This window comes from Parambassis ranga, chromosome 22 (assembly GCF_900634625.1).
Source record: "Parambassis ranga chromosome 22, fParRan2.1, whole genome shotgun sequence".
Taxonomy (NCBI): domain Eukaryota; kingdom Metazoa; phylum Chordata; class Actinopteri; family Ambassidae; genus Parambassis; species Parambassis ranga.
In genome coordinates, this window is record NC_041042.1 from 7,975,363 (window position 1) to 7,988,778 (window position 13,416).

At 41.3% G+C, this 13,416-nt stretch overlaps 2 protein-coding genes across 2 annotated transcripts; both read right to left on the bottom strand.

Annotated features, from left to right (window-relative positions):
* Positions 1–497: 497 nt before the first annotated feature.
* On the bottom strand, positions 498–8,382 carry LOC114427339 (zinc finger FYVE domain-containing protein 1-like). The gene is made up of 11 exons (XM_028395352.1): positions 6,968–8,382; positions 6,352–6,856; positions 5,691–5,905; positions 5,452–5,558; positions 5,246–5,354; positions 5,038–5,135; positions 4,717–4,834; positions 4,414–4,584; positions 4,005–4,185; positions 3,796–3,909; positions 498–2,616 (listed from the first exon to the last, which is right to left on the bottom strand). Exons 1-11 carry the CDS (start codon positions 7,475–7,477, stop codon positions 2,384–2,386), a joined length of 2,361 nt encoding a protein of 786 aa, XP_028251153.1. The 5' UTR covers positions 7,478–8,382; the 3' UTR covers positions 498–2,383.
* Positions 8,383–9,065: 683 nt separating this feature from the next.
* Positions 9,066–9,900, bottom strand: LOC114427729 (rho-related GTP-binding protein RhoV-like). The gene is made up of 3 exons (XM_028395938.1): positions 9,735–9,900; positions 9,590–9,648; positions 9,066–9,512 (listed from the first exon to the last, which is right to left on the bottom strand). The coding sequence occupies exons 1-3, from the start codon at positions 9,898–9,900 to the stop codon at positions 9,066–9,068; spliced, it is 672 nt and encodes a 223-aa protein (XP_028251739.1).
* Positions 9,901–13,416: the final 3,516 nt, after the last annotated feature.

The window sequence follows — 13,416 nt, forward strand, 5'->3', positions numbered from 1 at the left end:
CTACGGAAATTGACCAATCAGAGCTCGGGTTGAATTCGTGGACCAATAGCTCTGCAGCACAGGCGGATAGGGCGTGGCTAATGGGGTAAACTGTCAAAATTATTTTAAAGGGTTTTCCCTTGTATTTATATTGTACACAACTGAATTTTAAAGAGACCCTAACTGTAGCTCGGTTCAGACATCAAGTGCAATATCCCCCCCTCTTTGCCATGCTGAAGCCATGCAGTATAAATGGCACAGAATATCAGAAGCTTGTGTTTCATTATTTATTAAAATAATTATAAATCATTTATAATCATCAATAAGCACCAAGCAAATAATTTTCCCTCTCTTTAACCGAAGCTGCAGTGTTGGAAAGGAATGGAAGCAAGGCTCATAACACATAGGCGTGCACACCATCTATTCCTCCCACATACAGTACAGTAAGTGGTTTGACACAGTGAGAATTAAAACAGACACACACACACACACACTGAATACATGGAGGCAGTTCTGGATTATGTTTTGACAGACAAGAGCTGATAGGACTTTAATCTTATGCAAATCTTCCACCAGTTAAGCAAGTATTCACACGCCATCATCAAATTAGTTTCCAACAGTTTAAAGTACATCAGTCAGTCCTGTTTGATTTGTAGCCTGTAGGTGAGGAGTGTTGATAGTAGCACCCAACTCAGTTTAAAAAAACTCGATAAAATGTGTCTCTCAAACACTACAAAGGATATTTGAAGACTGCACAAATATGCCACTCCAGTACAAATAATCTGACATGATGTATTTCCTATTCTATCCTGTGCAATTATTAGCATCTCAAAGGAAGGTGTGTGTGTGATGAAACATTCAGACGGATAAATCTATTTTGAGACAATGCAGACACAACATCTTCTTATCAGACATCAGAACCAGAAAGTTCCACGTCAGGAGCAAAAGAAGGATCAACTTTATCTACAAAGCTAACAATTGGCAAAGACCCCATTTTTCTTGTTTTTAACAATAAAATACAAGCATATGTCTAAAAGGCATCACCTTGTGCTTTGTATGATATCCAAACGCAATGGTCTCATTAACACAAAACTAGTAAAGATGCAGGTTAAAGCTTTCAGTCACTAATACATCAGTAACACATTTAGCATCTATTTCCATGTAATGCTGAGGGACAGAAATATTAACAAGATGGAGAGAAAGGGTTGGTTCACATACTGACACTACAAAGTATATAAATATCCATATAGTAAGTCAACAAAAAACAGCAAAAGAAAATATAGCTTTCAATAACACATGTGAAGTAGCTGTGATGAGCTCAACAAAATCCGTGTTGAGTCAGGAGTCCTTAACCTGTCCTGTAATACATAAAACTAAAAACAAATTTTGATTTTTTTCCCCCCTAAAAACACCTTCCATCCACTCAAGCAGGCAGTTACTGTAAATATATAGATGACATTTGAAATTGTGCCAAGAAAAAAAAATGTGACTATGAAATACACACACGTTGTAATGTGAAAACACTAAAATGTTAAGGGTAAGGTTTATTCAGAGGCCATCCTCTGAACAAGTACAAGGCCATGGATCTTTCAGACTGTCATGCATGCCAGTTCTAATAACTTTTTTTTTTTCAATACATAAATATTTTTTTTAGATGTACACTCCTCTAACATAGTTCTATGTCTTACAACCACAAATTACATGATTAAATATAAACATTATACTAGCACAGACACAGTGACCTGAATGATTTTTGGCACACCAGATATCCACAATCTAGACCTACTGAAGAAGATTTCAACTCAGTTTGGGACATCATCATCATCATCATGGATATCCGGCTTTTGGCCATGGTAAGCAACAGCCTATAACAGCTGAAAAAGGCTTAGTGCAAAAACTAAAATACATTCATGCAATGGAACCAGCAGGGATATAAAATATCTCTTTGCCATTACACGCAAGACATCAGAGAAACAATGCTCAATAATAAGAAGTGCTGGGAACTACACACACCAACGCACCAGCATTCTCCACTAACTATTATTCTTTAAATGATACATTTTTTTTTAAATATTTTCTGATAGTAGAAAAATAGCTCCACAGCCTGACGTAAAAGTAGGGATTTGTGTCAATAAGAATCAAAATATTCACTCTTTGAATAATCAGAGTGGAAATGCAGGTTTCACACTCCCGTCAAGTAACTCGCATGTTCTGGCTGTTCTACAAAGGCCACAGGAACTCTGAAATCCCAAGTCTGCTATACCTTCTACATATTCCTAATAATGTCCTTTCCACAGAAACAGAGAGAACTAGTGGATTATCAGAGGTATACATTAGCAGCAACAGACTGCCAGCTGAGTGAGGGGGTTCTCTCTGGTGCTCTGAGGAAGGAAAGCTGCCCCTGTTAAAGTTCTCCAGGTTTCTGGTTGCAGCTAGTGCACACACGCACAGGGTGGTCCCAGCCGCGTGATGGAACGGGCCGACGCTCGGGGGAGCAGTCATCACACACTCCTTGGCCACAGGCACGGCAATGGTGCTTGGACTGCTTGGCAGTGAATTCACGTTGGCAGTTGTGGCAGGACAGGATGTCCTGGTCAGGCACCCAGTAGGCAGGACGAGCTGCATCTTTCACCAGACCTAAACGGAAGAAAGAACATAAACACATACATCGACATGACACTCACATGATGCATGCTGATGCATGCAAAGTTGATATGACACTACAGGCAGGAGCTGCTTAACTTTCTTCCACAACATCCTCCTACTAAGATCCTTCGACACTCAGCACAAATGACCCCCTAAATATTTTTTCCCCAAACTATTCTTTGCACTGTACATACACACAGTAAGCTTTTTTGCTTCCCTTATTACTATTATTTCTTCTGTGGATTAAACAGGTTCATTCACATGAGCTTTGCTTATGCTCAGTACCATCAGAAATACTCTGTAATGCCAAGTAAAATGAAGTCCTTAGCCATCTTGGTTCAGATTACCATAGAAACATCAAAACAAGTTCTGGATTGGGGAAGTAAGTGGTCTAGTTTAGCTGTGATTGGAGCAGACCTTGCACTGAGGTATTTTTGGGGTGGTCATAGATATGGAGACATTTTCAGCAGGATATCAGGTTATCAAAAACATACTGTATCTGTATATGCCTTTAACCAGAATATACACCAACAGAAGTCTTACAAATTCACCTTGTATATGTTAATAATCAACTATACTTTTGATTCAACAGTTTTATGTTTTCCCAGTTCCTATAAAAAACTCTATGTTTGTGGTCCTGTGTCACAGTTGACTGAAATGATCTTGTCATGAACACTGGGCCAAAGTGCATTCTAGATGTTAGTTGGAGGTACTGAAGTGGTTGACACCGAGTAGTAAACAATCACTGAGGAATTTTAACAGGTGCAAGTCATGTAAGCAGTCTCTAAACATCACTATCGTCGGCTCGTAAACACACTATAGATGAGTTAACAGCAGAAGTTTTATAAAATTAAATAATCAACAAAGTCACATCAATGCATTAAAAGCATTATGCCTAATGTACAGCTACAGATATGGAAAAGAAGAAAGTCAAAGCCATTTTTCCAGTTTGTTACTAATTTCTCACCTGATTCATTGATCTGTGGTATTTACTTGATTTATAGTGAGGTAACCTTTAACCCTTTTAACCCAGTAGAAGACACTTGCTGTAAATAAGTAAGATATGCTGCTGCCACCAGAGGGCATTGCACTCATGCATTCCCATTTACTGGGTCACTTATTTCTGTTATGTAAGGATCCTCCTCAGATTTTGCTTTAGGCAAAACTCACCAAGTGGGATGTCAATAGCTGTGACCACAACTCCTAAGGTGTTGGTGACAGCTTCTCCAACCTTCCTGGCAAGATTTCTTCCTTCCTCCTCCTCGAGCTCTGCCTCAACTATATCTGCACGAAGAAAAAAAAAATCACGCTCACATAAATGTCAACAGGCAACATGACACAACAAACATCGTCTGACATTATAAAGAGATTATAGATACCTGCATATGAAGCTCTCTGCTCAAAGCAAACATCACAGACTCTGACAGGGGCAAGACCCCAGCCTCGCTCAGGAACGGGAGCAGCTTTGGAAGAGCAGCCATCACAGAAGCCCTCCCCGCAGGCACGGCAGTGATGCTTGGTGTCATTATCCTGGAAGACTGTGTGACACTGATGGCACACCTTGTAGAAGAGACAGACAACAGCACACGTTGTTATTGACCAAGCGCTCAAAGACAAGAGAATGCACCCTGTCTCTATTCAACTCTTATCTTGTGACCAGCAAACATAGCTTGTGTTAAAGGCACACAACACACAGCACAGACAGTAAACATCCCTCTGGACATGAAAGTGTTGACTTGGCTGTTAGTGGTGGCTGGAAAAGAGGGTGGGGCTGTGTGTGTCACTCACCAAGATGAGGGAGTTGGGTTTCCAGTAGGCTGGGGCGATCTGATCTGTCAGCCAAGAGGTGACGGCCTTGGCAGGTTTGACACTGAGCTCTGTCACAGACTGGGCCACAAGGTTGACTCCATCTAGAAGACGCTGGGCAGCATTGCTATTGTCCTTTAAAAAGCCATCCGACTGCAAAGATCACAGGTTTTTCAAAAGAAGCAGGTAAATGGCTAAATATTGGCATAATTCTATATCTATGTAATTATTATTAATTAAGGCAATACAATCTACATCAGACAAAAATGTGTTTGTTTTACCTACCCCTGGCCAAACATGCTGGATCTCAGTGCGGACAACTGTATCCACAGGATCCTGGTTCCCATACCAAAACTGACGACTTCGATAGATCACTCCGCAGTTAGGACATTCAATAACATACCTGAATATAAATTATTATTAAGAAACACACACTAGTGAGTCTCTGTGGTTTATACATGTCTCATTTATGTTAGAGTAAATAGAAAAATTAGATTTTAGGTCAGTCTGGAACACTAGTGCTAAAATAAGGCTGTGTAAAGGTAACATAAGTCTAACCCAAGCTGAGCAACATGTGACCCTGCCGGTCAATGTTCTCCTACTCACCCAGACCAGGCATATTTGGCAAGCCCCATCCATGGAGAGTCTGAGGAAGCTGATGTCTTGGGTATAACTATCACCTCCTTTCCTCCTTCGTAGCAAGCCTGAGGTGACATAATAATTTCAACTTCAGGCTCATCGGCAATAACAGTATAATTACAGTGACACGGTTAAAAGCAGGAAGCTAAGAGATAGAGCTGAACCTCCACATTACCTTACAGATATAGATGCGATTATCATACTGAGCAGAATAACGACAGCGATGCTTCGCCTCATGGCACACTCCTTCTCCTAAGTGGTTCATGCAGTTCTTGCAGCCAGACCTAACGTAAATGCAATCAGTTGAAATGCTAGACTATGACAAAAATAAAGCAAGAGAGATAATAATAGGAAAATAAAGTAAAGACAAGTATTACTGACCCACAACTGAGGCACAGAGTGGAGCAGGTGAAGTACTCATCAGGAAAAAAGCAGCTGTGTGCTACCAGTTCACCTGTAATTTCCCCATTGAATCGTTCACTCAAGGCCTGCAGGGAAATCAATGATCATTAAAATAAAACTTACACAATTACAACTACAACTGTACTGATTTAAATATAATTAATTACTAAAAACCATCCTCTGAGTCCCAAGGAGTCTGACCTTTGCGCTTTTCTTACCTGCAGGGCTTTGAAGATGACCACAGGTGTACGTGGGGAGCGAGTGGCGTTGTTATCAAGGAGCAGCTCCAGTTTGTTCTGCAAACCACGGAAGTCAGTAGGGGGACTGAGAGTCTGTGTGCCCCAGTACTGCACAGAACTGAAAGCCTCTGGAAAACGGGAGAGCTTCTTAAAGCGCTCCAACAGCAGCCGATCTACGGACTCGGATGATTTTTCTGAAGCAGAAAAAAGATAAATGATTATCAATTAGTGATCAGAAGTGATCACAATATACTGCAGACAATTAGTAATAGTTTCTACTTAATGTGAAAAAACTACTGGTACTGACTTGCAGCTAAATTTAGTATTTCAGAATTTTTGGATGCACATGTGACAGCACCTAAAACTTTATGGTTATTGACTGAAGTGACAAAAAAAAGCAGTCTTCACATTTTTCAAAACGTTGGAATGCTGATGGGCGCTTCTAGTGAAAAAGATGACAGAGAGAGGCTGCAGGCTAATATTTTCTGAACCTGCAATTATTTGCATAGTTTACTTGAAGGAACAGCCCCAAAAATGATGTAGACTAGCATTCATGGTAGTGCATTGCTCTAGTGGAGAATTTTCAAAAAGTTCTGTTCAAGGTTTGACTTTAATAAATGAGGATGTGTAGTTGCTTTACCTGAACCCAGCAGCTTGGTGTGAACTGTTTCATGGAAGATAACCACTGCAGGGCCCAAAGTGGACAGTGGGACATCCAGGCCGCAGCGGGCTGTTGTGGCCTTTAACTCCTTGGTAAAATGCTTCAAATAAGCATCTGAGGCATCACCAAGGAACTTGAAGAGGTCGTCATGGAGACGGTCAGCATGGGTGCGGTAAATGATTAGATCAGAGATAGCGAGTACCTTCAGTAAGAGACGGGTTCTCTGGCCCTGTTTGGAACTGTTCCCAAGCAGGCCTTCGGTGTCAATGACCACTACTTTATGGATCGGGTCAAATGCTGCCCACACACCCACTGTACACGACTCCTGTGTGGGAGAAGTCTTGAATACTTCTCTGCCCATGAAGAATGTGTGGTTTAGGGTGTGAGATTTGCCCTCTCCTGTGTTACCAAAGATTGACACCACCTTCAGCAGCTGGTCAGGGTTACAGCTGAGTTTCTTGACAAATGAAGCTTCATCTTTTATCTAAAAAGAAAAGATACAAGTATTTTCATGGTATTCAAATTTTAATTGTGTATATAGAAATTTCACTGTCTATTTTTGAAATTACATTCCTATTTAATAACTGAAACTCACCTGCATTTCCTCATTTTCATCAACCAAGAGGAAACTTGATACCTTCTCCAGAAGTTTTGCTCTCTGAGATTTGGTCTCATCAGCTATTTGAACAGCAGGCTGAACAGAGGACTGCACAGTGTTGACCTCCGCAGGTTTGGGTGGCGGAGAATACAGTGTAAGCTGGTGTTTCTTCTTGTTGCCTCCACTGTGGGTGCGTTTCTGACAGTCTTGACACAAGTTAACTTTGCAGTTCTGGCAACGGACCACAGACCTATGACGTTTGCCATTATCCCCATTAACTCCTTTACAGTTATCACAATACGGAACATGCCCTGGCCCAATCTGTACCCGCTCATGGTTCTTCAGGCGCTCCTGACTATGGAGCTCAAGCTCACAACGAACACACTGCAGGCTTCGGCAGTCAACACACTCAAATGCAGCTTCTTCAGAGCCACCACAGGAACAGTTTTCTTGACATATCAGACTAGTATTGACTCCCTTTTCTGAAGATGAGCCATGCCCACTCATCGTTTCTTACAAGCTGAACCTGAACACAGACCACTGCCTAGTGAAACAGCTTTGACAATAGCACCAGCTATTTCCAGTAGCAGGTAATGAAAAATGCCCAACATGCAGTAACACTGAAAACTGAATTGAAAAATACGAAGAAATAAACCTAAAACAGCTGCATGGTAACTGGTCTATATCTTGACAAAGATGCAATTTATCAAATCAGCTACAATTCAAACACATAAATAGGTTTTATATAATGTTATTTAGTGCAACAAAGAGTGAGTAGAAACAGCTGTCTTCTTGAGTTATGTCTGGTATCTTACCTAATACAACAGTTAGCTTGTTTGTGCAATAAAGTTAGCATTTAGCTGCAGAATCACATAAAATATACGCAAGGTTCGAGAGAAAATGTGAATAATGCAAAAATATATACTGGTATCCAGTACCAACCGAAACAATGAACTCTCCCTGAAAAAAATGAATGTGCAAATGTAGGTGCTAGCTAACAACAGGCTAGCTAACAAACTGACCCTCAGTAGCTCGCAGGCTAGTTCGGTAAATGACTTGGCCTAGAAATATGTATACTTAGCTTATAACTAGCTAGCTTTGACGGACAATTTTAACTTTTTCCACAGAAAAGATATAATTAAAGAGCCAGCCAACCATAACAGTCCACAGCCGTCCAAACAAGCAGCTAGCCTTCAGTCATGTCAACTGAGCTGTAACAACACATCAACAAAAACAGCCAGTCGATGTCAAAAGCTCGAATATCTGCGGAGTTTTGTAGTTCAAACCGGGAGGAAAAATCCGCGAGATTCCGTTTTTAAAAGTCTTTAAAGTGTCACTGTATATGAATCTTTCCGAGCAGTGTCATTGTTTTGTTCTTCAGCCCCCTCCCTAGTAGATGTCTCTAGCTACGTTATTTTGTTGCCAGGTCAGGTCAGCTGATCAGATTATTTTCAGTCACAGGGTCAGAGGAGGGTAAAAGCGCTGGTGCATCATGGGGAATGTAGTTTCACTGGACAGACTGCTCTGTTGTGCCCTGTTTGGATGTGTGTCAGTGTGAAATTCAAATAATTTTGGGCAAACCATAATACCTGAAGACATTGTAGGTGGCCATTTTGAAAGTAGTTGTTAAATACAGGCCCCCATCATAAGCCTTTAAACAAGGATGGATTTAAATGGCCTTTGTCTTGTAAAGTAGCACTTCAAAGAACCAGCAGGTGACCATTTGTCCCAAATAGCTCTTTGTGTTTTCCCTCCATTTTTCCACTGACAGAAAGTCCTCTCCTCTCAAGACTCAGGGTTGAATGTTTTTGAGTGTAATATAAGGCAAACACAGTATTTGTTGTGCTACACCATCTGTGTTACACTATAGTGCATTTATTACAAAAGTCATCAGCGCACCCACACACACACAAACACACCCACACACAGACATAAAAAACAACAATATTTCACCTTAAAGACAGTTAACAATGCAGGTTTTAAATCCAGTCCCACTGGGGCACAGTCTATGTTTTGCAGAGCAATAAAAATACCATAAAGCTCCAAACAGTGTCCATCAGCCTGAGTTAGGTCACTCCACTCTTTATAGTTCACATCATATAAGTCTGAAGATTTTCCTCCATCCGCAATCACAAAAAGACTTTAAACGCTTAAGCAGGCTGAGCTTTTTGGCTTTAGTGCTATACCTGTGCTTGATAGCAGCATAAACAGCACAGTCAAACACATCTTTGAGGTTGTGTTGGGTCAGAGCTGAACACTCCACGTAGTCATGAGCTCTGATATTGCATGCAAGCCTTCTGGCCTGGCTCAAATGTACCGGTCTGGTTCTCCGCTGGTCCAGATGAATAAGGATATCCACATTGTGGCAAAGGTCTGACTGAGTTCCAACCAGGATGATGGGAGTTGTCGGGTTACCAGCACGGATCTGTGGGATCCATTTGGAAGTGATGTTGTCAAAGGAAACAGGGTTAACGAGGCTGAAGCAGAGGATGAAGACGTCCACATGGGCATAGCACAGAGAGCGGAGATGACCAAACTCCTCCTGCAGATCAAACGGACAGATGAAGAACTCCCTAGAGTCTGTCAAAAAATCATCATAAACTGATGTGTGATAACTACCTGTCCAGCAGTATCTATTAGCTTGATACGAGTCGGAACTCCATCCACATGAACCAAACCTGAAAGTTAGGGCGAAATGAACAGGCAGCCTTTTAACAACTGACTTAAATAAATACATAAATAAATAAAGGAACCATTGACTTACCAGTGAAAACATCAAACGCTGTTTGCGTGTACTCTGTGTTGTATCCATTGAAGATGTAGCTGATGACCATGCTGGTCTTCCCCACAGCTCCATCACCAACCAGCATGCAGCTCAGCTCTTCTTTCAGCCTGTGTGGCTTATCAGCTCTCTGACAGGCCTGCTCCATGTCTCCTAATATCATCACTCCATCACTCCCAGCAGTGTTTGAGTCCATGCAGCACTTACTGTAAAAGATGTCTTCTCCCTCAGGGGTTTCTTGGTGACAATAAAAAGGAGATTGCCACCTCGATTTTGAAAGAACAAAGGCGTCCAATCAGAGGAGAGATCTGCTCTCAACACGTCGACTGTTTCCGTTTGATGCGGATTTTACAGTCACCCCCACCAGGGTGAGTTGATTTGACCTTAAAAACGTGAAGCAGAATATATTTCTTTACATTACCAGCGCGTATAAATATTTACATGGTCACATGTAAATAATAAGGGCCTAAAATAAGAGCTAATGTTATAAAAAGGGCGTAGGAGGCATCAACTTATTAACATGTCCGCTGACCAGGAGTGCATTAAATTCAATTGGATTTAGTTTTTTTATGGGCCAGCAGGGGGCGGTGTTGCGCTGGTATCGACCTGTGCATGTGTTCGCCTTCAGCGTCATCTAGACGCTGTTTCCAGCCTCCTCCCACTGGTTGCTTCTTGGTTCGGTGATAAAAGCAGACAAGAGGGGGTCAGACACTTAATAACTCTTTTGCAGTGACTTCACAATTTTTGTTTTACAAATGAAACTGATGTTTCTAATCCATAATGAATCAGTGTATTGCACTGCATTAGGGCAATTAAAGGGCAAAGGGCACAGCTGGGTGGCCATTGTTGGACTGTCATCAGCTGCAGTTTATAGTAGCGACATCACTCACATGCTTCATCCTGTCTTTCCTCAGGGTGACAGGGTTCATAAGCACATTGTATTTGATACTGATACAGTTCCTGTCATTCACTCAGTGTATTGCAATGCTGCTGCTTCACAGAAACCATGGCTGCTCTACTGTCATATCTACAATGTTGGAACATGTACTGCACTGTAAAAAAATCCACAGTAATTTAGTGTTTCAGTGCAGTAACTTACTGTATAACAGTAACTGTATAAAATACTGTGTATTCATAATAGAAAATACAGTTTTCAAGGAGTTGCTGTGAAAATTACAGTAACTATTTATGTACTGTGGAAAACTACAGTAAACACAAATGTACCGTATAGAAAATTATAAAACAATTACATACTGTAAGAAATCACAGTAAAGAGTTATAGATTGGAAAATCACCTGTGCTGTGGACAGTAAACAATAGACTGATGACATCACCTGTTAAAAGGCTTCAATTTAAAACACTGATGACATGCTATGACATTCTATAACTGTCTATAGAGGACCGCAGTAAAACGCGACATTATTTAGCTCGTAACAGATAACGTATGTCAGTGACACACACTGCATTCAGAACTTAGTGACAATATTTCAAGGACAAAACTTTAATCCCAACACAAGAACACAACAATACAACATCAATCCCAGCATCACTTCACAACAACAACAACTTTATTTTCTTTACTGCCACAAATCCTTTGTTTATAGCCAAATGAAGAACCAGGGTCAGAAGAGTTCTTCTAGACTCTTGCAGAGTCACCGAGCTGACAGGAGAGCGAGCAACAGGCTAAAGAGGACGGCCTAAAGAAAATGCAATTACTGCTCCAAGACCTGGAAGACCAGCTGAAGCACAAAGACCAGAGACTGAAGACCAGCCAGCAGCTCCTGATGATGGAGGAGGAGGCCAGACTGCTATAAGAAAAACTGAGTGAAGCAGCCATGTCAGAGAAGGAGAGGAAAAGGCAAAGAAGAAGCTGCTGAAAGAGAAAAGGAACAAGAGAAAACAGCAAAGAAAGAACAGTAAGAACGGGAGAAATAGATAAATAAAAGAAGAAATCATGCGCCTATGGGATCAACAGGCAAGAGGTTATACCCTGGATAATATGTCCACCCAACGCATGTCCAACAGACAGACAAACAACCATTACCTAACCTAACCCTAACCACACTCACAACTACAGCAGATAAGGGTCCTCAATGACCTGACAGGATGTCTTTGGAATCAAAACCCACACAGGCACAGAAAGAAAACAGCAGCAGCACTGTGCCACATTTCCCATTAAAACAAACACAGAAAAACAAAAAAAGAAGAATGAATTCATATAAAACAAACAAACACACAAACAAAGAATAAGTAGAGGAGGTGACATCTGATATCAGACAGAGTGGGCTTAAACCTCCACCTACACCATCCTCTGCACCACAAAACTATACAAACTATACAAACTATACAAACTCCAATCAAATCAAAAATAAAAGTGCAGAAGTCTGATCTGTGATCATGACTATGTTTGGTCATAGGGTTGATTTGTCTGCAAACAAACAAAAATCAAACAGTTAGGGTTAGTGTTAGGGGTAGGTTTAAGTGCACAGCTTCTTTTGATAGATTTACTTGCACTGCTGGCCTACAGCAGCAGCTATATTACTGACAGTGTTTCAACATTATGTTGCCTTGATTGTGAACCCACTATTGTGCTTATATTTTTGTGCAAAATTTGGCCCTTTTCACCCTCAAATTCTCTAGAAACAATCCACATTTCCTACCGCACAATATCCCAGCTGTAGTGTAGAAGAATTGTACAAGCATTGTAAATTGTGGATTTAGAGTGCGGGAAACGTTTGTGGGTGAAAATACAGCTTAAAACAAAGTGTTGCTCCTTATCTGTCTGAGCCTGCAGGAAACTCTGTAAGCATTGTGTTGTAAGGTCCCCGCTTCCTGTTTGCCGTTGTTTCTCACTTACTCGTTCTCTTCTCCCTTTCTCCCCCCCCTTCCCACCACCTGTGGTGCGAGTGATAGAGTTTATTCCCTATGGAAGGAGGACAACATCTGGTCCACCCCCCCACCGCTCCCTTCAAACCCGCAGCTCCACTGTTGCCAGCTCGACTCCCATGCCGCAGCTCTGACAGCTGTGAGTCACAATGCAGTTCCTTAATTCAAGGTAAATGTCAAACACAGGAAAAGGTCTTTAAATATCCCTGCATCCAAACATGTTTTCCCCTACTTTTTTTATTACAACAGATCAGCCACAGTGCTGCTTTTCATATGCAAATGTCTTCACAAGGCATGCATGTATGCCTTAGTTTGTGCAGCAGATGTCAGCAGTGTGCTGGCTCACTGTCTGCACATGCATCTGTTACTGTAAACATGTTTTGTGTATGCATTCTCACGCTCCCCTCTCTCTCCCTCTCTCTCCCTCTCTGCATGACTAGACATGCAGAAATGTATCCTGACATAGATTTATTGAGGTAATCTGCTTAGTAAGGGTAATGTGTGCAGCTTAGGAGATCCTCCAGAATACACACATCAAATGCCACACTCCTTATATGGAATGATACATTTAAGTGATTGCAGTCTGTACATTTATTCGCAGATAAGATCAATACCTTTGAGGTTCCCTTATTACTCTGACATTTAAAAAAAAAAGGTAAACAAGGGAGCTGCCTGAAGGTTCCGTCGCACATCAAATCCGACAACAATAGAGAAATCTGTCAGATAGGTGTTAAAAGATTATGCTTCTCCCTAAGCCAGAGATCAGCGCGGCATACTG

What these genes read in the sequence shown, in the direction of transcription:
- LOC114427339 (XM_028395352.1), bottom strand. Translation starts at nt 7,477, where the DNA reads ATGAGTGGGCATGGCTCATCTTCAGAAAAGGGAGTCAATACTAGTCTG. An exon ending in ATCGCATCTATATCTGTAAG is followed by an intron (nt 5,136 to 5,245) that starts GTAATGTGGAGG and finishes ATGTCACCTCAG; the next exon opens with GCTTGCTACGAAGGAGGAAA. An exon ending in AGCTATTGACATCCCACTTG is followed by an intron (nt 2,617 to 3,795) that starts GTGAGTTTTGCC and finishes TCTTCCGTTTAG; the next exon opens with GTCTGGTGAAAGATGCAGCT.
- LOC114427729 (XM_028395938.1), bottom strand. Translation starts at nt 9,900, where the DNA reads ATGGAGCAGGCCTGTCAGAGAGCTGATAAGCCACACAGGCTGAAAGAA. An exon ending in AGCGTTTGATGTTTTCACTG is followed by an intron (nt 9,649 to 9,734) that starts GTAAGTCAATGG and finishes CCTAACTTTCAG; the next exon opens with GTTTGGTTCATGTGGATGGA. An exon ending in TAATAGATACTGCTGGACAG is followed by an intron (nt 9,513 to 9,589) that starts GTAGTTATCACA and finishes TTTGATCTGCAG; the next exon opens with GAGGAGTTTGGTCATCTCCG.